General features: G+C 38.5%; 2 protein-coding genes across 2 annotated transcripts in view; one reads left to right on the top strand and one right to left on the bottom strand.

The window, feature by feature from the left end:
* LRRC17 (leucine rich repeat containing 17) overlaps positions 1-19624 on the top strand; it is a 40586-nt gene extending 20962 nt beyond the window's left edge. The window contains exons 3-4 of the mRNA XM_037057089.1: positions 14968-15123; positions 18856-19624. Coding sequence (XP_036912984.1) covers positions 14968-15123; positions 18856-19253 — 554 coding nt within the window. The 3' untranslated portion in view covers positions 19254-19624. The remainder of the gene's footprint in view (positions 1-14967; positions 15124-18855) is intronic.
* The window catches only part of FBXL13 (F-box and leucine rich repeat protein 13), a 193375-nt gene that overhangs the window by 69358 nt on the left and 96255 nt on the right, over positions 1-27762 (bottom strand). The window lies entirely within an intron of this gene.

Genomic DNA, 27762 nt, shown 5'->3' with positions numbered 1-27762 from the left:
ACCAGTACTATGTTGAACCTGAGAGATGAAAGTTGACATCTCTGTCTTGCTCCTCAGCTTAAGGGCAATGCTTGTAATTTTTCCCCATTGAGTATGATGCTGGCAATGAGTTTGTCATATATGGCCTTTGTTATGTTTAGGTTTGTTTCCTCAATTTCCACTTTGCTAAGAGGTATTTTTTAAATCATGAATGGGTGCTGGATTTAATCAAAAGCTGTTTCTGCATCTATTGATATGATTATGTGGTTTTTGTCCTTTATTTTGTTTATGTGGTGATTCATATTTATGGATTTGCAAATGTTGTACCAATCTTGAATTCCTGGGATAAATCCCACTTGATCATGATATACGATCTTTTTGATGTATTGCTGTATTTGGTTTGCTAACATTTTGTTGAGGATTTTAGCATGTATGTTCGTTAGGGATACTGATGTATAATTTTCTTTCATTTTAGTGTCTTTATCTGGTTTTGGAATTAGGATAATGATGGCCTCAAAAAGTGATCTTGGAAATGCTCCCTCATCTTGAATTTTTTGGAGTAGTTTGAGGAGGATAGGTATTATTTCTTCTGAGAATGTTTGGTAAAATTCACCTGTGAAGCTATCTGGTCCAAGGTCTTTTTGGGGGGGAGGTTTTATTACTGCTTCAATTTCGCTAGGTGTAATCTGTCTATTCAGATTCTCTGATTCTTCCTCATTGAGTTTTGGGAGATTGTATGTTTCTAGGAATTTATCCATTTTGTCCAGGTTGCCCAGTTTGTTGGCATATAGTTGTTCATAATATTTTCTTACAATCCTTTGTATTTCTTTGGTGTCAGTTGTTATTTCTCCTCTCTCACTTCTGATTTTATTTATTTGGATCCTCTCTGGCATTTACTGATAAGTCTAGTTAGAGGTTTGTCAATCTTCTTTATCTTTTCAAAGAACCAGCTCTTGGATTCATTGATCTTTTGTATAATTTTTTGACTCCATTTTGTTTATTTCTGCTCTGATCTTTATTATTTCCGTCCTGCTACATACTTTGATCTTTGTTTGTTGTTCTTTTTCAAGTTCCTTAAGTGTAAAGTTAGATAGTTTATTGGAGCTTTTTCTTGTTTCTTGAGACAGGCCTGTAGTGCTATGAATTTCCCTCTCAGAACTGCTTTTCTTGTGGCACAGACTTTGGATTGTTGCATTCTCATTTTCATTTGCTTTAAGGTATTTTTTTTATTTCTTCCTTGATCTCATTGTTGACTCATTCATTGTTTAATAACATGTTATTTAGCTTCCATGTTTTTGGGTATTTATCAGCTTTTTTCTTGTGATTGATTTCTAGTTTCATAACATTGTAGTCAAAGAAAATGCCTGATAGGATTTCCATCTTTTGAAATTTATTGTGACTTATATTGTGTCTTAATATGTGGTCTATCCTAGAAAATGTTCCATGTGCACTTGAAAAGAATGTATATTCTGCTCCTCTGGGGTGAAATGACCTGAATATATTAAATACATTTGATCTAATGTGTCATTTAAGGCCACAGTCTCCTTTTGATTTTGTCTGGAAAATCTATCCATTGAAGTCAAAATCCTCTTCTATGACTGTATTTCTGTCAATCTCTCCTTTTATGTCCATCAAGATTTGCTCTACATATTTAGTGCCCCTAGTTGGGTGTTTGAATGTTTGCTAGGATTACATCCACTTGTTGTATTGTTGCTTTTATCATTATATAGTGTTCTTTTTTGTCTGTTACTATAGCCTTGGTTTCAAAGTGTATTTTATCACATATAAATATTGCTACCTCAGCTTTTTTTATTTCCATTTGCATGAAATCTCTTTTTCTGTCCCTTTAGTTTTACTCTGTGTGATCTTTCATTCTGAGGTGATCTCTTAGAGACAGCTTATATATGGGTTTTATTTTCTTATCCACTCAGCTACTCTATGTCTTTTAATTTGAGACTTTAAGCCATTTACATTAAAAGTGATTATTGATAGACACATATTTGTTGCCATTTTAAAACTATTTTCCTTTTTTCTTCTTCTTCTTAAAGCAAGCCCTTTAACATTTGTTGCAGTACTGAGTTTGTTTTAATAAACTCCTTTATCTTTTTCTTGTCTGGGTAGCTCTTTTACTGCTACTTCAATTTTAAATGATAGCTTTGCTGGGTAAAGTAGCCTTCATGGTAAGTCCTTGCTTTTTATCACTTTGAATATTTCATGCCGAACTCTTCTGGCCTGAAAATTTCTGTTGAGAAATCAGCTGAGTCTAATGGGAACTTTCTTGTCAGAAACTAGCAGCTTTACTCTTGTGGCTTTTAAGATTCTCTCCTTTTCTTTAAGCCTTGCACTTAAATTATGATGTGTCTTGGTGTGGACCTCATTAGGGCTATCTTGTTTGGGACTCTGTGCACTTCCTGTATTAATGTGTGTTTTTCCATCACTAGGTTGGAGAATTGTTGGATCATTATTTCTTCAAATAGGTTCTCCATCCCTGGCTCATTCTCTTCTACTTCTGGTCTCCCATGATGTGGATGTTGACTCTCCTCATTTTTTAAAATTCTTCTTTCTTTTGCTGCTCTGCTTGGGTATTTTTTCTAACTAGTCTTCCAAATAGCTGATTTGATCCTTTGCTTTATCTAACCTACTGTTTATTCCTTATACAAATTGCTTATTTCAGGTATTGCATTTTTGTTTCTTCTTTTAAGATTTCAGTATTTTATATTTATTTTGAATCATATTTTATTGATTATGCTATTACAGTTGTCCTGATTTTCCCCCCCTTTTCCCTTTCCACCCTGCATGCTCCACTCCCTCAGGCAATCCCCAAACCATTGTTAATGTCCATGGTTCATATGTATAAGTTCTTTGGCCACTGTTTACTATACTGTATTGTACATCCCCATCACTATTCTGTAACTACCTATTTGTACTTCTTAATCCCCTCACCTTTTTGCCCATTCCCCTACAACACCTTTCATCAGGTAACCATCAAAACACTCTCTGTATCCATGAGTCTGTCTCTGTTCTTCTTGTTTGCCTAGTTTGCTTTGTGGATTCAATTGTCAATGAATATGTATTTTTGCCATTTTATTGTTCATGGTTTTGATCTTTTTCTTAAATCAGTCCATTAACATTTCATATAATAATGGTTAGGTGAAGATGAACTCCTTTAGTTTTCTCTTGTCTGAAAACCTCCTTATCTGCCCTTCCATTCTAAATGATAGTTTTGCTGGATAGAGTAATCTTGACTTTAGGTCCCTGCTTTTCAGGACTCTGAATATTTCTTGCCAATCCCTTAGCCTGCAAAGTGTCTTATGAGAAATCAGCCGACAGTCTTATGGGAACTCCCCTGTAGATAACAAACTTCTTGTTTTTTGCTACTTTTAAGAGTCTCTATCTGTAACCTCTGGTATTTTAATTATGATGTATCTTGGAGTGGGCCTGTTTGCGTCCATCTTGTTTGGGCCTCTCTGTGCTTCCTGGACTTGCATGTCTATTTCCTTCACCAAATTAGGGAAGTTTTCTTTCATTATTGTTTTCAAATAGATTTCCAATATCTTGCTCTTTCTCTTCTCTTTCTGGCACCCTTAAGATGCAAACGTTGGACCTCTGGAAGTTCTCCCAGAGGCTGATTATATGATCCTCATTTTTTTTAGATTCTTTTTTCTTCTTGTTGTTTTGATTGGTTGTTTTTTGCCTCCTTATGTTCCAAATCATTGATTTGATTTTCAGCTTTATCCACTCTACTGTTGTCCCCTATAAATTCCTCTTTATTTCAATTAGTAAATCCTTTGTTTCTGATTGGAATATTTTTTATACTGTTTATGTCCTCACTAAGTTCCTTGAGCATCCTTATCTTCAGTGTTTTGAACTCTGTATCTGATAGATTGCTTATCATCATTTTCTAGTTCTTTTTCTGGAGTTTTCATCTGTTCTTTCATTTGAGTTGTGTTTCTTTGACCCTTTGTATTGATATCATCCCTGTGTTTCTTTCTATGTATTAGGTAGAGTTGCTTTGATCCAATTTATTGGTAGTGTGGCCTAATATAGGAGGTGTCCTATAGGGTCCACTAGTACAGCCTCCTCTACCACCCAGGCTGGGTACTTGAGGTGAACCCTTTGTGTGGACTGAGTACACCCTTCTCTTTTAGTTGAGTCTTGGTTGCTGTTGGCAGATCAATGGTAGGGATTACCCAGGCCAGTCAGCTGCAAAGATTGTCTGTGACCATTTACCACCAACCTCTGCCCTGCATGGAGAATCAGCTGTGCTGGGGCATGGTTGCCGTACTCTGACGTGGTCTGTAGCTGTCCGCTGGGTGCATTGGCCCTTGGGTTTCCCAGGGGTATGGGCCAAAGTCAGCCCCGACCTGTGTTTTGCTCAGGGCCACTCTGCCTGAGCTATAAAGCAATCTGAGATGGCTGCTACTTGTGTTGGGCTTAGAGATTCCAAGCTGTGAATATAGTCTGGCTGCTGCTAGTGCTGGGCCTGGGGTGCATTGAGGGAAGCTGTTGCTTATTTGAGAGGATTTAGGAAGTTGTGAAGCATGAGCCAAGACCAGCTATTTATGTGGAAAAGCAGCTTGGGTAGGCCTGTAAGTTGGTTGGGGCAGAGTCTCTGGGGATCTCCAAGGTGGGTCACACAGTATTAGGTAGGGTGATGGAATAACAGATACGGCACCAGCTGGCCGGCTGGCTCTGTGGCTCTGTTGGGGGAGGGTTTAGAAAAAGTACAATGGCCTCTGCTTGCTTTGATGCCAGACACTGCAGTTCCTTCTGGAATGCCATTGGTGCCTTTCAAGCTTCTACTCAAGTGCTAGAGCTCTGAAGGATTGTGTCTGAGTAGATGATTTCATGTTGGGTTCTTTAAGAAGAACTGCTTGAGCTCCAGAAATTTCTTCCACCAACTCAATCTTCACTGGTGTTTGCAGTCAGAAGTTGTGGGGATTTACCTTCCTGGCACTGGAACCCTGGGTTGGAAGGCCTAGTTGGGGACAGACTCCTTGCTCCCAAGATATCCTTCCCAAATTTTTATCCACCTTGCCCCACAGTCTGGATGGATGTGGTTTCTTTAATTCCATAGTTGTCAGACTTCCCTTCAACTCAGTTTATGGCAGTTCTGAACCATGGTTGTTCTATATTTCAGTCATCATTTTGAAGTGGTTGTGCCAAGATATAAGCCATGTCTGCCTATGCTGCCATCTTGATCCACATTCTTTACTTCTACCTGGTCCTTTTTTATGGTTTCTGTCTTTTTTAATACTGTTGAGTATCCTTATAATCATTACTCTAAACTCTATGTCTGATAAATTAGTTGCCTCCATTTCATTTAGTTCTTTTCCTGGCAGGTTCTATTGTTCTTTCAGTTGGGGTCTGTTTCTTTTCGCATTTTATCTGCCTTTTCATATTTGTTTCTAAGTGTTAGGTTGATCCACAAAGAGTCTGATTCAGCCCTGCGTCAGGCACTACGTGTGACTGGCTCTGGTCTACCTGTTGGAGCTATCAGTAATCCACATCTTCTGGCTCCCTTTGCTGGCCTTGGTGTTGCAGAAAAAGCCAAGCTACACTCAAAGGCTGGCTTCTACCAGTGCCAGGCCTGGGGGAAGGTCAGCTGAAGTCTCAAGCTCCCAGAGGTTTGCCTTTGCTGTTAGGCTTAATCAATAAAATAGCTTCCAGTTGTGCTCAGCAGCCTGGCTTAAGCTCCATTGGTGGGGTGAGATGGATTCCTGCAGGTGGTGCTATTGCTTCCTCCTAGGCTGCTGATGCTTGCAGGGCTGTGCTCTGCCCAAGAAAGATGGCTTCTGCGGTATGGGGGATGACTCAGGGCAGTGATCCTGGTGGCTGACCCTTTAGCTTTTTCCCCAGAGCCTCAAACCTCAGTCTTTCTTCATGTGTTTCTAGTACACTCTTCCCTTCTTCTCCTGGAGCCCAGGGTAAGTGACTTCACATGAAATTTTGTATGTGGTCCCTTTAACAGGCCCTCTGCATCTCTAGCTGTCTCTCCCTGTCACACAGAAGTCCTGCTGCTTTTCACAGTCAAATGTTATTGGGGGCCCTTTCAAGGTCTGGTGCTCTAGGCTGGGAAGCCCAGCTTGGAGTTTAGACCCCACACTTCTCAGGGGTACCCCCCAGGCTTATGAAATGTCCCTCTAGCACTTCAGCTGCCACCTGCCAGAGCCCAGCCAACCCTCTCGTGCCTCCACACTCTCTACCAGTCTCGTTGTGGTGATCTGATTTCCTCTATAAGTCATTGTTATAAGACTTCTCTCCAGCTTGTGTTCAGTTGGTTTTTCAGGATTATTTTTCTATAATTTAGTTGTCATTCCAGTTTGATCCTGGGAGGAGGTTAGTGTAGCTTCCACCTGCTTCATTGCCATCTTATAGAATCTGGGTTCTGCTCATATCTGCTCTGCAATCTGTGCCTATAAGGAATATCTTTAATCTTAAAACTAACGTAATTTAATCTATGTAGGTAAGCCGGTGGGTATGAAAACAAGTGCAAATTGCTGTCTACCTAACCCAACTTACCCCAGGTAAAGTCAAAACATGTTGTGCATCTGTGAGGAAATGACTATCTCAAGGAAAACTATGTGCAGGACTGGACAGGTGAGAGCACTGTCAGAGGGAGGCCAAGCACTCTGTAGTGATAGTGTATCTTGTAATTCAGTCTTAAGGCTTCAATAAGTACTTGCTAACTTTCTGTATCTTATTTGTCCCAGGTCACCCAAAACAGAACACAAAAATATTGAAAAAAATTAAGTCGAAAATATTTAATCCCCAAACTGTGAGACTAAGGGAATCTTTCCAGAATATTACCTACTTCCTGAAAATCATTACTGGGTTTTATATCATACACATTCTTGTGTTAGTACTGTGTAGGATTTGCACACCAGATAAATTCATGAAATAAAACAGAAGGGAGATTTTTAATAATGCTCTTGACATATTAGTGAGGACATTCTCAGAGTATGGTCTCAGAACTGCTAATCTGCACTAGGATAACAAGCCATGACAGGGTCTGACTTCCATTTCTGGCATGGATTAATAACTTATTTGTAATAATATATTAAAGCCAGATGTCATCAAATTAGGGTCTTATGGGGCATGGTATCATGCTTTCCACTTACTTTGTGAGATTTTGCTGGTTTTGTTTCTTTAAGAACAGAAAGGGAAGGCTACGAACATGGAGACTCTGGATCCTCTCAGGGGAACCATAGGCAGGAATTCATTTGCATGGCAGAAGCAGGCAACCTGAGCCAGCAGTAAATTTGTTAATTTACTGGCAAAGTCATGCTCAAGCCTTGACCTGCTATCCAGCTCTGGAAGGTGGCACCTGGTTAGGTCACATCACTGCCATGTGGCATGGGAGGTTTGCTTACTGTGTCACCCTGTGAACTGTGTATAATTTGATGCCCTGTGATTTGAGAGCAATCACAGCATCATAACCTAGGGGGTGGGTGCTGTTCTGGGGCTCTCTGAATTAAGAGAGTTTTCATTAACTGAGAACCTGCTATGTTCTAGGTAGTCCCTATACATGGAGTCCACAGTTGACTTCTAGGAAGGTAATCTAACTCCATTTACATTGAGGAAAATAACTCTTAGAGAAACTCAGTCACTTGGCTGAGGTCTCACAGGTAAATAGCAAAGCAAAGATTTGGACCTTGGTCTACCCGAGCCTGCTGTCTTTTAGTATTAATCGGATTATATTCTGTCTTAACAATAGAAGCATTAGTGAATTCCAGAAAAGTCAGTATGTGCAGTTTCTCTGTAATAGATTGGGTGGAATTTCCCTGATATTTTTACCATGAGTAGCACTTCATTCTGGAGAATGTGTGAAGAAATTGACATCAACATAAAATTAAAGACTTCTATAGCTAGACTACACTGCCACTTAAGAAGAGATAGCTTATTAGGAAATTTCTTTCTTACTGCTTTTCTTTTCTTCGGCTGTTCTCTCCCTCTGCACCTATTTCTACCTTTGTCTTTTTTTTTCATGATATTTTTGTTTCTCTCTTGGCAAAAATACAAACAGTTGTAATGCTTTATTTTCTTCATTTATTGTCCAAACAAAACCTTCTTGCTATGCCTCATAAATATATTCCCTTTGCTTAAAAAATACCTAATCTTTAACTGGAAAACAATATAAGTGAAATTTAATGACTTACACAGCACATGTAACATAGGCTCATGCACTAATAGACAATCCAAGTTCCTCCACATGTTAATGACCATATAAGGCAGAGGCTACAGTTTTTAGATTTAAAAATGTAGATAAAATGAAGCGTACTTTTGTCTTTTAATATAATTAATATAAACCACTTTCACTATGGTTGATATAAATCCATTGACTACTTTTAACATTTTGGCATATTGCTCATCCCTATAAGTTTTAAGGCAAAGACTTTATCTATTAAATGCCCTTTGGTGCTGCCTGGCACAGAGCCATGTTCAGATTGATGATAACAATTGTGCTGCTTCCTTTGCTCTTGCAAAGCAATCATCTTAAACAACCTTTAAAAATAAAATTACATCGAGGTTACAAATCATGTCTAGAATTCAAGTATGACAATCGGAATATATTTCATTGTAATTTTCCATATCCCATTCTATAAAGAGGTAATAAATGTCAAATGCTAAGAATAATTGTTCTGCAATATTCGGCTCTGGCTCCCTGCCAGACTGTAGTAATGCTTTTGATTGTGCATCATGTTAGACACTATGTAGGATCAAAGAATGCCTAAAACATGCCGTCAAGAGTGAAACTAGCAGTGATATTAATGAATAAGAGTTGTCATCTAAATGCTTGGTGTGCCTAAGACAGCAGGTTCATGCATTATTTCATTTACTCCTCACAACTTTAAAAGAAGTATTATTATTATCTTCATTTTATAAACGAGGAAACTGAGGTGTAGAGAAGTTAAGTTTCCCTTTTGAGCTCACACAGGCTGTCCACAAGCAGTTTCTAAGCAACTGACCGCCATGAAACATTATCTCTTCCTTCAAGATTCTGGATACATCTATTAATCAAGGAGAATTGTGCCCTGGCCAGGTGGCCCAGTTAGTTGGAGTGTTGTCCCATTTACCAAAAGATTGTGGTTCAATGCTCAGTCAGGGCACATACCTAGGTTGTGGTGTGGATCCCGGGTCGGGGCTCGTAAGGGAGGCAACCAATCAATGGTTCTCTTTTACATCGTTGGTCTCTCTCTCTCTCGCTCTCTCTTTCTCTCTCTCTGTCCCTTCTTCTCTCTCTCTCCCTTCCTCTCTCAAAAATCAGAAAACATATCCTCAGGTTAGGATTTAAAAAGAAGAATTTTAAAGAATCTGAACCCTTATCAGGCTCTGTATAGCATACCATGCATGTGATCCCACACAGGGAACCTGAACACAGATTCCACTCCCTCAGGAGCTGTGGCTTTCCTGACAGACGATGAGTCAGATGCTGTGTGCAGGGTATCTAATAGGTGCCAATTTGACCACACAGACCTCAAAGATCACTATTTTTGTCTTAAACATATGACAGTAAGAAAAAGAAATAATAGCTTTATTCACTGGGAGTCAGGCACTTTGCCAACAAAAGTTAGTCTTTCAAAGGAAATAAATGTGAAATTAGTTGAAAGGCATGTTTATGCCATATTGAGGTAAATGGATTTGCCAAAAATTCATGAAAGAAGTTTTAAAACTCCTTTGTAGCTTCACATTTACCAGAATAGTTTACCATTTATAAGGATTCAGTTTTACCTCTAAGATTAGGACTGGGGAGAATTATGCCAATAAATTGCTCCCAGCAGCCTCTGAAGTCAATTTCTGTGCTGGCTTGAAAATAATTTTGAAAAAAATTTTTTCCAACCAATAGGCCCATGTATGTTTCTTTACCTACTACTTCCAAACATTCAGAGTAGTTCTGACATTGCTGACAGCCAAGAAAGCCTACTAAATGGGAAATTATGTGGAGAAAATTTGCCAGTTTCCTCCACACAATCAGTAAGGCTTGTCAGGGGTGATAATCAAGTAAATTAAATATGGTATTTGTTGAGTGTTTACCAAGAGTTTCAGGTAGCAGCAAATAACAATGTGGTACTTGGTTTAGAAATGTCACAGTGATCAAATTTGTTCCTGGCCTGGAGAAATGAGTATCTGTGCAATCTTTATCAAAGCAAACATACTTTACATCAATAGTTTCAAGTATCATGCAAGCTTAAAGTTAAAGAACTAAAGAATTGTTTTTACCCATCAATACAATAACATTTTCCCGGATTTTTCTAAGCTATGCTAGTAAAGGCTTTGGTTTGCAAGTCCTGGTATTACTTGTGGATCCTATTTTTACCCAGGGACGCTGCTAACAATGCCAAAGTCAGTTCCACAATTCTTGTGCCTTTCCAGCGTCCACAGGTCTGCCACGTCATTTATGCTGGGTTTCAGGGTGTTCTCATTGGCCCTTTTTTCTACCCACTTATTTGTGGTTAACCCACTTTAGCTTGTCCTATAGTGGTCACATATCCTGCCCAGCAGATGTGGGTTCAGTAAGCAAGTCCTGATAAAAAGGCTGCTTTCCAGAACCTCAGAGAAAGAGGCTAACTCTGGTGACGAGACCTACATCCTTCAATGGCATTATAGTGCCTTCCTGAGGACTTGGGCTTTATTCATAGATGGAAAACAATTGAAGGATTCTGCCATCTGCAGGGTGGGAGGACTTCTGGAAAAATGACATGATCTGACTTATGTTTTAACAGGATGGCATGGGTTTAGGACACTATTGGGATAACTCAAACAAGAGGTGACCGTGGCTCGGACCAAGGTGCGAGCAGGGGAAGAAGTGAGAAGAGGTGGGATTCTGGGTTTTAAAATAAGGCTCTATTCTTCTTTGATAAGCCTTCTAAGATGATGACACAGCCATTCTCAATAGCTATCAAATGCTAAGTGCCAAGAAATCATTTCTACTGTCTGTTCTCAGTTGTCTCTGTGGTTTTCAATCATCACCACATCTCAATCTCCTTGTTTACGTGCAGTCCCCAGGAGAGAATACAGCTCTCCAAACAGAGTGTTGCTGATCCTAAGGGGAGGATTACCTCCGTGTTGCAACATAATAATAAGTTTTTCTTAAACTCTTTCACTTTTCAGTATGGTGGAAGACACAAGTCTAGGTCAAATGGAACAATGTCTTATCAGAGGACAGAAATAAGATCACTTCAAATTTTCAAAATGTTACAGAATAGAGGTCCAAGGCGAGGGGGCAATATTTGGCCTATCCAGGGATTCAAAAAACTATTACCAAACACACACACACACACACACACACACACACACACACACACGTTCATTATGTCCACTGCCAGAGGAAAGACGTCTCTCAATGCCAGAGGTTTGTGAAAAGGAAAGGAAAGGTTTATTTAAAGCTATACAGACTTAAAGTAGTGACCTAATGTCCCCATTAAAATATCAAAGTCCTTTTGGATGCCCATAGATGCCCACAGTGCTTCCTTCTCCTCCTGCCCTAATTCAGGGTACTGTAATTCAGGAAAAGAAGCACACATCCATGTTTCAGGCCACTGGCACCGTCAGCTGTGTCACCATCCAGGCAGGATCTCCAATTAATCCAAAGCCATGTGGCACCTTCTCATTGCCTACTGGCAAAGAGTTCTCTCGCCCTTCTTCCAGGCAAAGTCTCTCCTGCTTCCCAGGCCATGTGGCCAAAGTCATGAGGATCACCCTGAAGTCATGTGATCCTCTTCTACCAAAGCTGTGGGGATCCCCACTCTGCCAGAAGCTACATGGACCTTTCTGCAAACCTGCATGGTTCTCTCTGCAAAGCTGCACGAGGCTCTCTCTCTGGTGAAGCTGCATGGTACTCTCCCTTCTTACATGGCTGCGGGGATCCCCACTCTGCCAGAAGCCTCATGGCTTTCTCTCCTCAATGGCTGCGGAGTCTGGGTTTAAATACTCTGCACCAATCTTCCTCTGCGGCCCCATTTCTGACTCCTCCCCCCATCCGCTACACTTGCCAGCACTCCCACATCCTCCCAACTTTACTGGGCTGCCATCATGAGTCTGGGCAGGTGTGGCCCAATGGCATGGAGCCAATCATCTCCAAGCTCTCACGCAGGTGCTGTAACAGGGAGACCTGCCCCCCAGTTACCTCTTGGGTGGAAGTCACTTCCATCCCCCTGGCTCAGAGCATGGCCACAGCTATTTAACATATCTATGAAACCAGTTAAAGTTTATAGATATGTTAATGACCATGCCAGAGGTTAGCTGCAAAGCTGTTGCTATGCAAAACAGCTCTCAATGGTCCTGCTCCATTTGTCTCTTCCCCCAACTCACACCTGTTGAGGGGGAAGGGTGAGAACATCCTAATATTTCCTGGACACCTTGAGTTCTGGACCCCATTCCAAATCCCTTTTTGAGCCGCCCCCTCTTGGCTGCATCCTGTTACAAAAGCACTTTTATTACAAGAGGCTTCAATATTCCTGAATCATTAAACTTAAGAAACATTTAATGAGCTCCTATTACCATGAGTTAGTTTTCTATTGCTGTCTAACTATCCTACAACTGAATGGCTTAAACACAACACATTGTATTATCTCACAGTTTGTGTGGGTCAGAAGATCAGATGTGGTTCAGCTGGGACCTCTGCTCCAGGATCTCTAATGAGGCTGCAGTCAAGGTGTTGACCAGGGCTCAGGGCTCTGGTCTCATCTGAAGGCTGAACTGGAAAAGGATTCCCTTCCAAGCTGATATGGCTGTTGGCAGAATTTGATTCCTTAAGAGCCATTGGACTTGGGGCCTGAGTTTCTTGCCAGCTATTGGCCAGAAGCCACCTTTAATCCTTGTCACTCAAGCCTCTCCAACATAGCAATTTACATCATCAAAGCCAGCAAGAGAGTCTGCTAGCAAAAGGAAAGTCACAATTTCTTGTAAACTAATAATGGAGGGGACATCCATTACATTTGCTTCATTCTATTGTTAGAAGCAAATATTCAAGGGGAAGGGTTTGCACAAGGACGTGGATATCAGTAGAGGGGATCATTAGATGCCATTTTAAAAGGTGTCTTCCACATACCACTTATTTATTTATGATATGTCATACATTGTTTTAAGCCTCCTTCATGAAGTTTCCATGGTGAGGAGGGGCAAGCATTTTTATGAGTCAGTAAAATGTACACTATGCCTGTTGTTGACAACTACCATTGAGACAAAGCAGGGAATTGTGGTATGATTATTATGGTTACCCGCTTGGAAGCAACGAGATGTTATCTTAAATACAGAGCCAGAAAGGTTTCATGGTCATCCCAAAATATTGATTCCACCCCAGATGCTCCACTACCCCCCTTTCCCCCTACTCCAGGATTCTAATCAGGCGGCACAGCATAAAGGAAATGGAAGGGTACCGTGAGAGGGGGACACAGCAGTTAGAAGCATATGTTCAGGGCAAGCATGTTTATGTTTCATTCCTAGGAGTGTGACTGTAGGCGAGTTCTGCCTCAGTTTCTTCATCTGTAAAACAAGGATAATAATGGAACTTAGCTATAGGGTTCTCATCAGTTCATACTTGTTAGAGCACGTAGAACAGTTCCTGCCTGTCGATACAGAGATAGGTAAGATCCCATCAAGGAAAGATAGCAAACTGAACAGGAAAATGGATACAAAACAAGGGACTGCTAATACCATCTCATTAAAGACTGTGGATTCTGAGATATTAAAAGTTAGAAAAAAATAAGCCTGAGTCTCTTCGAAAGTAAATATACTATGAATTAAGAAATCATAAATAACAGGGGGCTTTTTAATATTTGGGAGACTTGATCAACAATTCAGTAATTCTGTACCAAAAGGGGTATTATGGGTTAATGGATATCATTTTCCATAAATTTATTTTACTCGACCCAGTTGAAAGCATTTCTACTAATTCAGAAAGCATTTGGGTCATGCTATTCCTAGGCCTCAATGAGTCCAGACATTTTACTTGTTTCTTCTAATTTCCTTTTGCGGGATGTTTGTTTCTCTTCACAGGCTTCGCTTGCTTTATTTATAATGGAATAAAATCTTTTCAGAATATTTCACTAAGGATTAAGAGAAAGGGCAAGTATTATGCCAAAATATAAAACAAACACACTTCACATTTTTAAAAGCATAGTTTAAAGACAAACATAAATAGTAGGAGATAAATGAGGTGAGCCTCGATTTCTGTTGTGAAAAGTCCCCTGGACCCCTGTTCAGAGGTGTTTTCAGCAGCAGCAGCAGCAGTGGTGGCAGCCCTGATGCTGTGGTTGTACTGTTGTTTTTGAGGAGTCAGGTTCCTCTTGTCCCCTGGAAAGAGTCGAGGAGTGATGGAATATGAACTAAATCACAGGGATTCAGGGAATAAGTGTGTGATGGGAAGCAGAGGCAACAAACTGGGATGACTCTTTCTTGAATTTTAGCATCCAAGGAAAGGAAAAATAAGATAACAGCTTGAGGGTCACCAAGGTCAAGAGCTTTTGGTTGGTTTGTTTTTCTTTTTTTTATGGGGAGAGACCTGAGCTTCTTTCTTGGCCTCAGGAGAGGGACAAAACAAAGATGCATCAAAGAGGCAAAAATTAGTAGTGAAAACTCCAAGGGAGTATGAAGGGAATGGGAGGGGACACAAATAGAAGGTTCGATTTGTTTTATTTCACTTCGGCTTTCTTTTTCTAAAGCCTCCTAGGTCATTCTAATGGACAGGCAGGAGTGAGCCCACCATCTCACCTGCTGACTGAGCCAACTGAGCTGTGATGCCTGCTGCTCTCCTTGATGCCTCAAAGCTGCCTAATGGAAGCTCAGCAATGAGTTGCTCCTCGAAGTGCAACCAGGCTTTGGTGGAATTTAGCACATGCTAAGGCTTGTTTATACCAGTGTTCTTTGGCTTTTGATATCCTTTTCCCCTTTAAAAGCTAACGCTTCAATCACACAGGTGTAGGAAGAGTTCTAAGAGCAAAAGAGGCCAAGAGGAGCTGATAATCTGAATATTGTTAATTTTTCCAGAGTTGAAGAAAGTTCCTAACAACATCCCTCCAGATATTGTTAAACTTGACTTGTCATACAATAAAATCAACCAGCTTCGACCCAAGGAGTTTGAGGATGTTCATAAGCTAAAGAAATTAAACCTTAGTAGCAATGGCATTGAATTCATCGATCCTGGTAAGTTCCACAGAATAGCCCTTTAAACTGGTGGCAGACGTTCTCTATCTTTTCCCCTTATGGCAACATTTATAGTAAATGCAATTAAGTAAAAATAACTAAATAGTAAAATGTTTAAATTTAAATGAAATGTTATGAATTTAGATCTTGTTAATTAGCACTTGTTTAGATTAAATTAGAACTTGTTTAGCACTCAAAAATATTTGCCAAGTTGTTGTTTTATGAAGCATATAATACTATGTTACTAAGCAAGAGTTCTTTAATTGGCCCTAGTAAAAATGTTTTATAGAATACAATATAAAAATGTGAATGTCTGGCTAGTGGTCAATAAAATTCTAAACATGTAGTGATTTTTAAAGGAAAATTCAGATTTGGCATTTTCTTTGCTATTCATTAAGTTCCAATTTTTTTAAAGTATGATTTCAACAACTTACTTAAAGTAAATTTGAAATAATCTGTTAAGCACCAAGTTTATAAATTAAGATAAAATGTACTCAAACTGGAGCCAATCACATTTTATCTAATCTTAGATCAAGATCAGTTATTTTTCTATCCTTCAAATCTCTTCTCCATTTTCTAAGCAAAGTTTCTTGCAAAAAGAAGAGTGGTAAATTATATATGGGATTTAGAAGAACTGAGGATTATTGTAATATTAATCAGATTTATAGTATATATAATGTGTGCCTTCACAGTGCTACTTCAATTTGAAAAGTCTTATCTATAAAAATGATTATTAATACTATTAATAATGCAATGTTAATGTCATAAACATTTTGAGTACAATTGTTTTTTCTGCTTTTCTTAATGGTAACTATATCATTACTAGAGCATTAAGATTTTAACATTGTGGAGGTAAAATTTGAAAATAAATGTTCTAGAGCTACATAGGAATATTTAGTATTAATAGCATTGTTTTAAAATATTAAGAAATCATAATTTTAAAAATGTTCTGAGGGACCAGCGATATGTTGCACTCATACCTTAGTCTGTACAGATAGTGTAAACTTGACAGTATCTTTAAATTTTGAGGTCAGAAGCAATTTTCATTTCACAGCAAATAAGAATACTGCAGAGACACTCCTCTCCCACATAGAATAGTCATCACACTAGTGTGCAGGTCAGCCAGGCCACAGGGGGAATCTGGAAGTGGGGCCCCTTTTTTGCTCCATGAAAACCAAAGACTCTCAGACAAGCATGCTGTGTCATAGGCTCCTCAGCAAGTGTTTGATTTCCTTCGACCTTAGCTAATCGTCCAAAGGGTCCATGCAAACAAGCTTTAGGGGTGTCTCTAAAAGAGACAGTAATGTTAGTGGCCTAAGTTAAATTTATTTAAGTAGTGAATAATAGTAAAAACAATGTTTAATGAAAATAAAACGACATTATGTAAAGAAAACTAGAGAAAAAGAAGAGAAGACAATGCAGAGAGACAGATAATAGTATAAAATGGGTTTGTTTTACTTCTAGTGATGCTCTCCCCTCATCAGTGATGAAATTCCCATAGTTGTGAAGACTCCTTTTCCACCCTTGGGAACTCCTGAGGGCCTTTTGGTGTTGCTGACCCAAGGTGTTTTCCTAGCGGACACACGATATAGACTGTTAACAGCAATAGTATTCTTTTTCTCCAGTGTTCAGTTCAGTCCCAGGAAAATATTTTCTACATTAACATATGTATATTGAATGCCTTCCAAATGCCGACCACTTTTCTTGGTTTATCTTCTGGAATAAAGAAGTATCTTGGCACTTTAGTAAAAATGACTCAGAGAAGTTTTAAAATAAAAGACCCATTCTATTTTGGAGCTTTGAGATGAAACACTGCCAAAGTGGGCCCACTTGCAACTCATGCTGGTAGATACACAAATGCAGTAAGATCTGCCAGTCTTTAAAAGGTGTGAATAACAATCTCATAAAATTCCAGATATCACTGCAAAAAAAGGGAAGGATGACACCATACTAAGGGTTTTACTTCCTTTAAAAAACATGAAAACTAGACTTTCAAAGTGCCTAGCTACATACAGTGCTTTCAAAATAAAATCTAACAATGTTTACACGTGCTTTGGATCTGAAAAGCTGACTTGTTTAAAGAAAAGTAAATTGTTGAGATCACTGACTCACAGATGTTAGCAAATGGGGGTGCAGGATCTTCAGGACTGCCTTACAAGAGCTGGCCTTTTGCTCCTCTCCACAGCCTGCTCTGCCCCACCCTACCCCACATCCCCAGTTATTTGCCTTGCACCAGAACAGAATGCTTTTTATGGGGAATTATGGGTTGTGTCTGAGAACAAATGATACAAAAATGCTTGATGGTATTGGTATGAGAACATGTTTTCCACATTCAAAATAAAAAAGCTTTATGCTCTAGCAACAGTATGTTAAAAGAGCAATCAGAAAATATTTGAAATAGAAACAAAATATTTGAAATTAGGATTGACCTATAAATTCTAGGGTATCTAGGCACTCCACATCAACTAAAATAGGGATAATCTAGGTTCAGATTTCTTTACTTTTTAAGAAAGTTTTTGTTGTCTTACTTTGTGTTATGTATTTGATATTTGTTTTAAAATTATCCACCCTAGTAGAATTAAATACATATGGATTCAAAGCTGATATCTACCATAGTTTGCCAAACATAACCAGATGTTTTCAAAATGTTGATAAAATTGTTTTGGTTTTGGACTGTACAGGAATATAATTCCCCCTGGAAAAGGCTATTTTTTATATATTTTCAGAGTATACTGATATCCCAGGGATGTGTCAAATCATCCCCAGATACATTTTCATTATTATGTCCTTGTATTTGAAATATTTTCCTAATTCATGCCTTTTTTATGGCATCTGTCCAGTAAGTATAAAAGAATGCACAAGAGCCCAAAATACATGTTTTAGAAAGCTAACTTAAAGCTGATTTTGCATATAAAATATTGTGTTCTAGTCAATTTAATAATCAAGGGGAAAGTTTTGTTTGAGTAAAAACATATTTTAGAACTTCTCATTTAGATGCATGTACCGTTAGAGAAATATAATTAAAGCCAAAATCTTTTCCCAAAACAGAAATCCTCTCCACAGGATAACAGAGAAAGAAAATACACTTATTATTGGATGAGCATTACACCAGAATGTGATGCACAGCACAAGCAATCTGCTAAAAGATTGCAAAGACAGAGAAAGATCTCACATTTATGTAGCCAGGCAGATACAACCCAATGCACACATGTTTTCAGGGTAAATGATAACTAGCCCTTAAGTAAGAGGATTTGAACGCACCATTTGTCACACACAGTTCATTCTAACTTTACTTGGTAATTGAAGTGACCAACTGTGTTAGTGAACTGGCTTTGTCAACAGGAAAACAAACTTTATCTTTATGACAAGAAGTAGTTCTGCAGCTTGGATCAAGGTTCCTACCCTCCTACAGAAAGTGGGAGGTAGGAGTACTCTTTCTTGATTATATTTCAATGAGAGGGCTCCCAGGTCCTTGAGAAAGACATTTCTGGCTCATAGAGCTCACAAAAGGCCTTAGTCTTCTAAAGGATATGTATACATTTCAAAGAGGACAAAGTACATACGAGTTTTCTAAAGTAAGTGCTCTGAGAAAAAGGAGGGGAGGAAAATCTTTTCTCTTCAACATAGTAAACTGAATCTCTTACTTTAAATTTATATTTGTCCTTATAAACACCATAGAGTTACATTTAACCCAATTACTCATTTGGTTTATTAAATATTTTCTGTTTCTAGCTGCTTTTTTAGGACTCACAAATCTAGAAGAGTTAGATTTATCCAACAACAGTCTGCAAAACTTTGACTATGGAGTATTTGAAGACTTGTATTTTTTGAAACTCCTGTGGCTCAGAGATAACCCTTGGAGATGTGACTACAACATCCACTACCTCTACTACTGGTTAAAGCACCATTACAACGTCCACTATAATGGCCTGGAATGCAAAACGCCTGAAGAATACAAAGGGTGGTCTGTAGGAAAATATGTTAGGAGTTACTATGAAGAATGCCCCAAAGACAAATTACCAACATACCCCGAAACATTTGACCAGGATACAGATGATGACGAATGGGAAAAAATACATAGGGATTACACAACAAAGAAGCAAAGTGTAAGAATCACTCTCGTGGGATAGTGGGATAATTTAGAAATTCTTATAGTTGCAACTCATTGTATTTACTACACTGGTGTCAGAAAACCGTATGTTTACATTTTGATTTACTGTGTTGCCTATTTATGTAGGGTTATCCAACTCAATGAAGGTTTCCTTAATTATTTTTATTATTACAGTAATTATGGGAATATTCTCATCCTGTTTGCCTGACTGTCTGCAGAACAGCCTTGGTGATGAACCCATAGTAGTAGTAGCCTGCAGAAGTTGGGTCCTAATGATGGCATTCAAATTTCATAATGTCCTGTGTAACTGTTTTTACTGCTTTTGAAAATTATTTTTGAAATGTTCATTTTTACATGCCTTTTGATAGCTGCATGGACATACCTAAACATGATCAAAATGAAAAGATACAAATGTTTAATAATAATAAAATGTCATTCTCTCCCCTGAGTCTACACCCCCACTTTTTTCAGCAAGTCAGCTTATGCATTGAATAAATTTCCATGTCTGAATCTTGTGCATTCCATAATATGGTCGTGGTAAACCCAAGTTCTCAACTATTCTTCACTGATTCTTGCAAAATGGTCAAGCTAGACCTCAAGGATAATTGTCACAAGCAGTAAGTAGAGACTCAGAATATTGAAGTCTGGTTGGAAAATGGGACTTTGAGAAGGAGTTGTGATGGTGTGAATCATGAGCCCTGAAGAGGTCTGAGTACTAGTGAACATGAAAACAGAACTGGTTGTGCAACAGCATTCAGACTAGGAAGCCACTCGTTAGGAAAGGGCCTGAGCCCTTTCTGCTAAACTAATATTTTAAGGAGTATAAAATAGAGGATGAAATTAGGATTCAGGGACATTATTTGGGATGAAGCCGAAACAGAAAAAGGAGGTCATGCCAAAGGAAATGAGGGAGGGACTGGTACCTAAGAGAAGCCCTATCATTTGGGTTAGCAGGTTAAATTACCTCACCTAGAGAAACAGATCACCAAGAAGAGAAGAATACCTGGAAACTGACCCCATCAGTTTGCATTTTGATAGTCAGATGTACTATTAGAAAGAAAAATAAAATGAAGGACATATATACATATCCCTAAAAGTCCCACTTTTTCCTTTTTATACAGATTTCTTACACAAAGTTAAATACATTTTTATTTCATATATCAAGGTATTCCTAAAATGTTTATCAACTGGTTTTATTTGATACTTTCATGAATTCCCAAAGCATAAAAAATGGTATAGGACAAATGGTAATGAACATTTCTTCAGCACCTACTAGATGTAAGACACTGTCTTAAGAGCTTCACACATTCTATGCATAAAAGATTTGTCTGAAGTAGGTAGTATTACCTGCCTTTTCTAATGATGAACCCCAGGCTTACAGTTTAGGTAACATGAGCAAAGTTACAGTGCTGACAGGTGGCAGAGCACATTCAGATTCAGTTAAGCCCTTTCTGCTCTTCAGGGCTACCAAGTGTTCTTCATTCTTTTCTTATCATAGTTTACATTTAATATGACTTTGTATTTGTTTCAGCTGTCCAGTACAGTGGTTAGATATTTATAAACCTCACAAAGTGCTCCCCCTGATATTGTCAGCACCTACCTGGCACCATGCATAGTTATTACAATAGTATACCATATTCCCTGTGCTGTAGTTCACATCCCTGTAACTGTTTTGTAACTACCAATTCGTACTTCTTAATCCCATCACCTTTTGCACTGAGTTCCTCAACCTCCCTCCCCACTGGCAAGCATCAGTCTGTTCTTTGTACCTGAGTCTGTTTCTGTTCTGTTTGTTCGTTTACCTTGTTCTTTAGGCTCCACATGTAAGTAAAATCATGTGGTATTTGTCTTTCACTGATTTATTTCACTTAGCATACTACCCTCTAGGTTATGTCCATCCATACTGTCACAAATGGCAAGATTTCATTCTATTTTGTGGCCAAGGAATTCTCCATTGTATATATGTACCACTATGTATTTTTAGTCCACTTGCCTATTGATGGACACTGGGGCTGCTTCCGTAACTTGGCAATTATAAATAATGCTGCAGTTAACATAGGGGTGCACATATCTTTTCAAATTAGTGTTTTGGGTTTCTTCAGATACATACTCAGAAGTGGAATCGCTGGGTTATAGGGCAGTTCCATATTTAATTTTTTGAGTCCCCTCCTTACCATTTCCTATAGTGGCTGCCCCAATCTATAATCCAACAGTGCACAAGGCTTCTCTTTCCTCCACATCCTTGCCAGCACTTGTTGTTTGTTGATTTGTTTATGATGGCCATTCTGTCAGGTATGTGGTGATATCTCATTGTGTTTTTAATTTGCATTTCCCTAATGATTGAGACAGTTCAGCATCTTTTCATGTCTATGGGCCATCTATATGTCCTCTTTGGAGAAGTGTCTATTCAGGTCCTGTGCCCATTTTTAAATAGGATTGTTTGGTATTTTTGGTGTTGAATTGTATGAGTTCTTTATAAATAGTTGATATTAACCACGTATTAGATGTATCATTGGTGGATGTCTTTATTCCGTAAGTTGTCTTTTGGTTTTGTTGTTGTAAACAAAATTTTAGTTTGACATAGTCCTGTTATTTTTTGTTTGTTTGTTTGTTTTGTCTGAGGAGGTATATCAAGAAAATATATCATGCAGAGCACTCTTGACTATGCTGTTTTGCATCCGATTTTGAGAACCAGATCCCAAGAGAGAGGAATAGGTACCTAAAAACACCAATGAAGTCACTTGGCAAGAGAGTTTTTGCCGCGAATCATTTCAATCTGTATTAAGAGGTCCATTTGCTTGTTTTAGAGCTTGGCCTCAGAAGCAGTGTTCAGATTTGGCACACACTTAGGGCCCACAAAGCTGCTCTCAGGGAAAGTAGCTTGGTACGTGCCATCTTTGCACTTCCCCTTGGCCTTGCTACAGCTTACTGGTGTCTCTCAGAAAAAAGCTCCTACACTTCTCTGAAACCCTATTTTTGCACCAGCTGTCCAGTGGACACTTCCATATTGCCTGACTCTGGTGGCCAGTGGGACTTATATTTCTGGTCCCACAGCTGTATATATTCGAATACTTGAAAGATACAGCCGGAGTGTCTAACTCCCAATCAGCCTGAATCTAGGTTCTGACTGAGATCCTCCCTTTGGGACACTGACAAGTCCCGGCACACCCTCAACTACTGGGAGGTATTAAAAATATAATAGGCTGCTTGGACAATCACAGAGGTTTGAGAGACAACAAAGAGATAAGAAAGGGTTAAACAACAAGATTCATTTCCTACGAAAAACCACTCCTTCAAGACTGGGAGAGATGGTTGTTGCATTTAATACATAGAGACAAACAGAGAGAGTCAAACAAAATAAAGAAATAAAGGAATATGTTCCAAATGGGGGGGGGGACAACAATATAAAACCTCAGGGATAAAACCTCAGTGAAATGGAGATAAGTAATTTACCTCAGAAAGAATTCAAAGTGATAGTCATAAACATGCTTGNAATAAAGGAATATGTTCCAAATGGGGGGGGGGGACAACAATATAAAACCTCAGGGATAAAACCTCAGTGAAATGGAGATAAGTAATTTACCTCAGAAAGAATTCAAAGTGATAGTCATAAACATGCTTGCTGAACTCAGGGAAAAGTGGCAAACACACTGCAAACTTTAACAAAGAGATAAAGAATGTAAGAGAGTACCAAACTTAAGTCACACAGCTGAAGAATACCAAACTAAACCGAAAAATACACTAAAGAGTTTCAAAGCAGACTAGATGCAGCAAAAGAAAGCATTACTGAACTCTTAAAGCAAGGCAGTGGTGCTTACCCAATAAGAGCAGCAACAATTAAAAAGAATGGAAATAAGTAAAGATAGCTAAGTGACTTATGGGACAATATCATACACACTGATAATTCACATTATAAGATTTCCAGAAAGAGAAGAGGAGGAAAGGGGCAAAAAAATCTATTTGAAGAAATAATGACTGAAAAATTTCCCAACCTAGAAAAGGATGACATCGACATCCAGATCCAGGAAACTCAGAGAGTTCCAAAGAAAATGAAAGCAAAGAGGGATACCCTGATATATTATGATTAAAATGTCAAATGTTAAAGATAAAAAGAAAATCTTAAAAGGAGCAAGAGAAAAACAATTTGTTAAGTATGAAGGAACTCCCATAAAATAATCAGCAGATATTTAAGTAGAAACTTTGCAGGCCACAGGGAGTAACACAGTATATTCAAAATGGTGAAAGAAACTTCATCCAAGAATTTGCTACCCAGCCAAGTTATCATTCAAAATTGAGGAAGAGATAGTTTTCCAGACTAAAGGAGTAAAATCTAAAGGTAAAGTAAAAGCTAAAGGAGTTTATCATCACAAAACCAGCCTTACCCAAAACATTAAAGGGGCTTCCCTTTTTGAAAAAAAAAAAGGCACTAAATAGTAACAAGGGGAGGGTTTCAAGATGGTGGCATAGGAAGGCTTTGAACACACCTTCTCCCATAAACACATCAAATCTATACCTACAGATAGAGTGATTGCCCCTGAAGAATTACTGAGAACCGGCTGAAGACTTCTGTGTGTACCACACACAAAATAAGAGAGAGACCACATAGAAACAGGTAGGAGAGATGGAGTTGGAGACACAGTAATGTGGGAATCCCACCTCCAACACACAGACCTACATATAGTAAGGAGGAATCACTGAGGGGCCTATGCCAACTTGCTCATCCTGGGGCATAGAGAAAAAAAACTGGGTTAAAGGCATCTAGAAGACAAGGGAAGGAAATCCATTTACTAACCCTAGGACACCTGCTAAATGGGAGGGGCACTGCAAGAACTCTCTCCAGTGCTGCCATTTGTTACACTTACCCACGTCTTGATCAGTCAAGCAGGAGCACAATCCAGGCACTCTAGCCAGCCAGCCAAGCCTGCCCCAGTGCACCTCAAGACCCAAGCCCACACCAGCTACATGGTTTGTCCCCAGGACTCCCCTTGGCTTGCACCTGTTCTAGCTACAGCTCTCGCTACAACCCAGCTTACATCCAGGCCTTCCCATAGACCACAAGGCAAACACAAGGCCCATGGCCCTCGACCTTGTTTCTACCTGGCAGCAATGCTGACCTCCTTGCCCCTAGTTAAGGAGTAGTTACATTTATACAGTCCTACAATTACATTCGGCCCTTTGAAGGCAACCACAAGGCTGATATGGCCCCTTGTGAAAATGAGTTTGGCACCCCTGACATAGACCATGCCCCCTTCAATTGTAACTCTGAGCCTTACTGTGGCCTGCCCCCAGGACTCCCTGTGGTTCACACTCATTTCAGCTAAAGCTCTACACCCCAGTGAAGCGTGCTTCCAGGACTTCTCATGGCCCAAGTATGCTCCACCTACAGCTCCAGCTGGCCTATCAAGGTGGCTCCAGAGCATTTTGCTCCTAGAACTCTCCGTGGCCTGCACACACTCCTACAGCCTGCCAAGATGGACCCAGTTCCGCTTGCCCTTGGCTCTTCTTGCAGCCCAACCTCTGTCCACCTCCAGCACCAGGTGGCCTGTAAAAGACCCCTGGCACATGGAGCCTATAAAGGAGAAGCTCCTACGCAAGGCCACTCCTTTAAGATTTGGAATGGTTGCTGTCCTGCCAGATTCATAGAAAGAAAAACAGCCAAAATAAGGAGGTAGACAGGTTCCAGATAAAAGAATAAGCTCCAAATTAAAGAATAGGACAGAACTCCAGACGAGAACTAAATGAAATAGAGGTAAGTAATTACATGCCAAAGATTTCAAGCAATGGTTTAAAGGCACTCAGGGAATATGGGGAAAATAGATGAACTTAGAACTTCAACAAAGACATAGAAAATATTAAAAAATCCATAACTGAAAAATACAATAACTAAAATGAAAATAATACAGATGAAATCAACAAATGATGCAGAAGAACATGTCAGTGAGTTGGAAGACAAGGTAGTGGAACTCATCCAATTGGAACAGCAAAGAAAATTAATACTGAGTTTAGATTAAGGGACCTCTGGGATAACATCAAGCATACCAACACTCACAGAAAGAAAATAAAGAGAAAGAAAACCTATTTGAAAAGTAATAGCTGAAAACTTCCCTAACTTGGTAAGGAAATAGACACACAAGTCCAGGAAGTATAGGGAGACCCAAGCAAGAAAAATCCAAAGATGTCCACACCAAACCTTAGTTAAAATGCCAAAGTTTAAAAACAAAGACAGACTGTTAAAAACAGCAGGAGAAAAGCAGCTAATTACACACCAGAGATCCTCCATAAAACTTATCAGCTGGTTTTTCAGCAGAAACTTTGCAGCACAGAAAGGAGTGGTATAATATATTCTCAGTAATGAAAGGGTGAAAGCAGAAAAGAAAAGACAATATATAGGAAATATAGAAAGAAATATGTAGGAAAGAAAAAATAGTGCTAATAAAGGCAAACAGTAAAAATAGTAGATCAAACAATTATAAAGCTGTTATGAAGGTTAAAACACAAATGTTGTAAGAACGTGTGTAACTACAGTAATAAATTAAGGGTTAAACTTATATGGCACAACGTGTAAAATGTATAAACATAGGCTTGTAAGTAAGAAGTGTAGTGTTGTACAATGTGTCCAAACATAAATGACTATAAATTAAAAAATTGCAATAAAGATAGCTTCTTATATAGGGCCTGGCACAAATAATACCCCTTTTTATTACAAAACCATAAGCATGTAATTCTGTAAAACAATATCACACTCAAGCACACCATATGACATTTTAGGTGAAATGTTCAAATTAAAAGTATAAATTATTACACCCATATTATTGCCCTACCAACCACACTCAAGCAGGCATTACTCCTGCTGGACCGTGTATAATCTCATAGTAACCACAAAGCAAAAACCTATAATAGATACATAAAGAAAAAAGAATCCAAACAGATCACTTAAAAAGTCATAAATGTAGAAGATTAGAGAGCAAGAGAAGAAGAAAGGAACAAAGAACTACAAAAACAACCAGAAAATAATAAAATGACAATAACATACTTATTTATTATAACTTTAAATGCTCCAATCAAAATACACAGGATGAAAAAGGGGTTTAAGGGGGATAAATGGTAATGGGAAGAATACAATAAAAAAAGACACAGGATGGGTGAATGGATAAAAAATGCAAGGCCCAGGCATATGCTGCCTACAAGACACTGACTGCAGATTGAAAGACATACACAGACTGAAAGCAAAAAGTTGGAAAATACATTTCATGGAAATGGAAATGAAAAGAAGGCTAGGGTAGCACTGCTTATATGAGACAAAATGGACTTTAAAGCAAAGGCTTTGACAAAAGACAAAAAAGGGCAATTTATAATGATAAAAGGATAAATCCAATAAGATGATATACTCATAAACATTTACTCATCCAATGTAGGAGTACCTGAATACATAAAACAAACATTAACATACATAAAGGGAGGGATAAATATAATAATATGAGGAAACTTTAACACCACACTTACATAAATGGATAGATTATCCAGAAAAAACGAACAAGAAAACAGTGGCATTAAATGACACATTATATCAGGTGGACTTAATAGGTATTTACAGAACACTTCCCAAACAGCAGAATACACATTCTTTTCCAGTACATGTAAAATATTTTTCCAGGATAGACCATGTTAGGCCACAAAACAAGTCTCAGTAAATTAAAGAAGATTAAAATTATGTCAGGTACCTTCTCGGATCACAAGGGTATGAAACTAGAAATAAATTCCAAAATCAAAAGTAGAAAAACATAAACACATGGATACTAAACAGCATGTCACTTAACAGAAAGGACTTAATACAGAAATCAAGGAAGAAATCAAAAAGTATCTTGAGACAAATTGAAAATGAAAACACAATGATGTAAAATCTTTGGGGTACAGCAAAAACAAGAAATCACAGTATTACAGGCTTACCCCCAGAAACAAGAAAAATCTTAATCAATATAAGATTTTATTATATTAAACTTATATAACTAAAAGAACTACAAAAAGGACAATAAAGCCCAAAGTGAAAAAAGGGAAGAAAATAATAAAGATCAGAATAAAAATAAATGAATCAGAGACTAAAGAACAATAAATCAATGAACCAAGAACTGGTTCTTTGAAAAGATAAACAAAAGCTCATTTAGCCAGACTCATCAAGAATAAAAGAGAGGGCACAAATAAATATAATTAGAATTGAAAGAGAAAAAGTGACAACAAACACCACAAAATTACAAATGATTGTAAGAGAATACTTTCCACAATTATACACCAAATTAGACAACCTAGAAGAAATGGATAAATTTCTAGAAACATAATCTTTCAAGACTGAATCAGGAAGAAACAGAAAAATATGGACAGACCTATTAATAGAACAAAACTGAATGAGTAATCAAAATATCCCCATAAACAAAGTCCAGGACCAGACACCTTCACTGGTGAATGCTAACAAGCATTCAAGGAAGATTTAGTACCTCTCCTCAAACTGTTCCAAAACTAATTGAAGAGGAGGG

This window comes from Sturnira hondurensis, unplaced genomic scaffold, assembly GCF_014824575.4.
Source record: "Sturnira hondurensis isolate 20B ecotype Veracruz unplaced genomic scaffold, ASM1482457v3 Scaffold0009314, whole genome shotgun sequence".
Lineage (NCBI taxonomy): Eukaryota > Metazoa > Chordata > Mammalia > Chiroptera > Phyllostomidae > Sturnira > Sturnira hondurensis.
The sequence above is the reverse complement of the archived record's forward strand: the minus strand, read 5'-3'. Positions and strand labels throughout refer to the sequence as shown.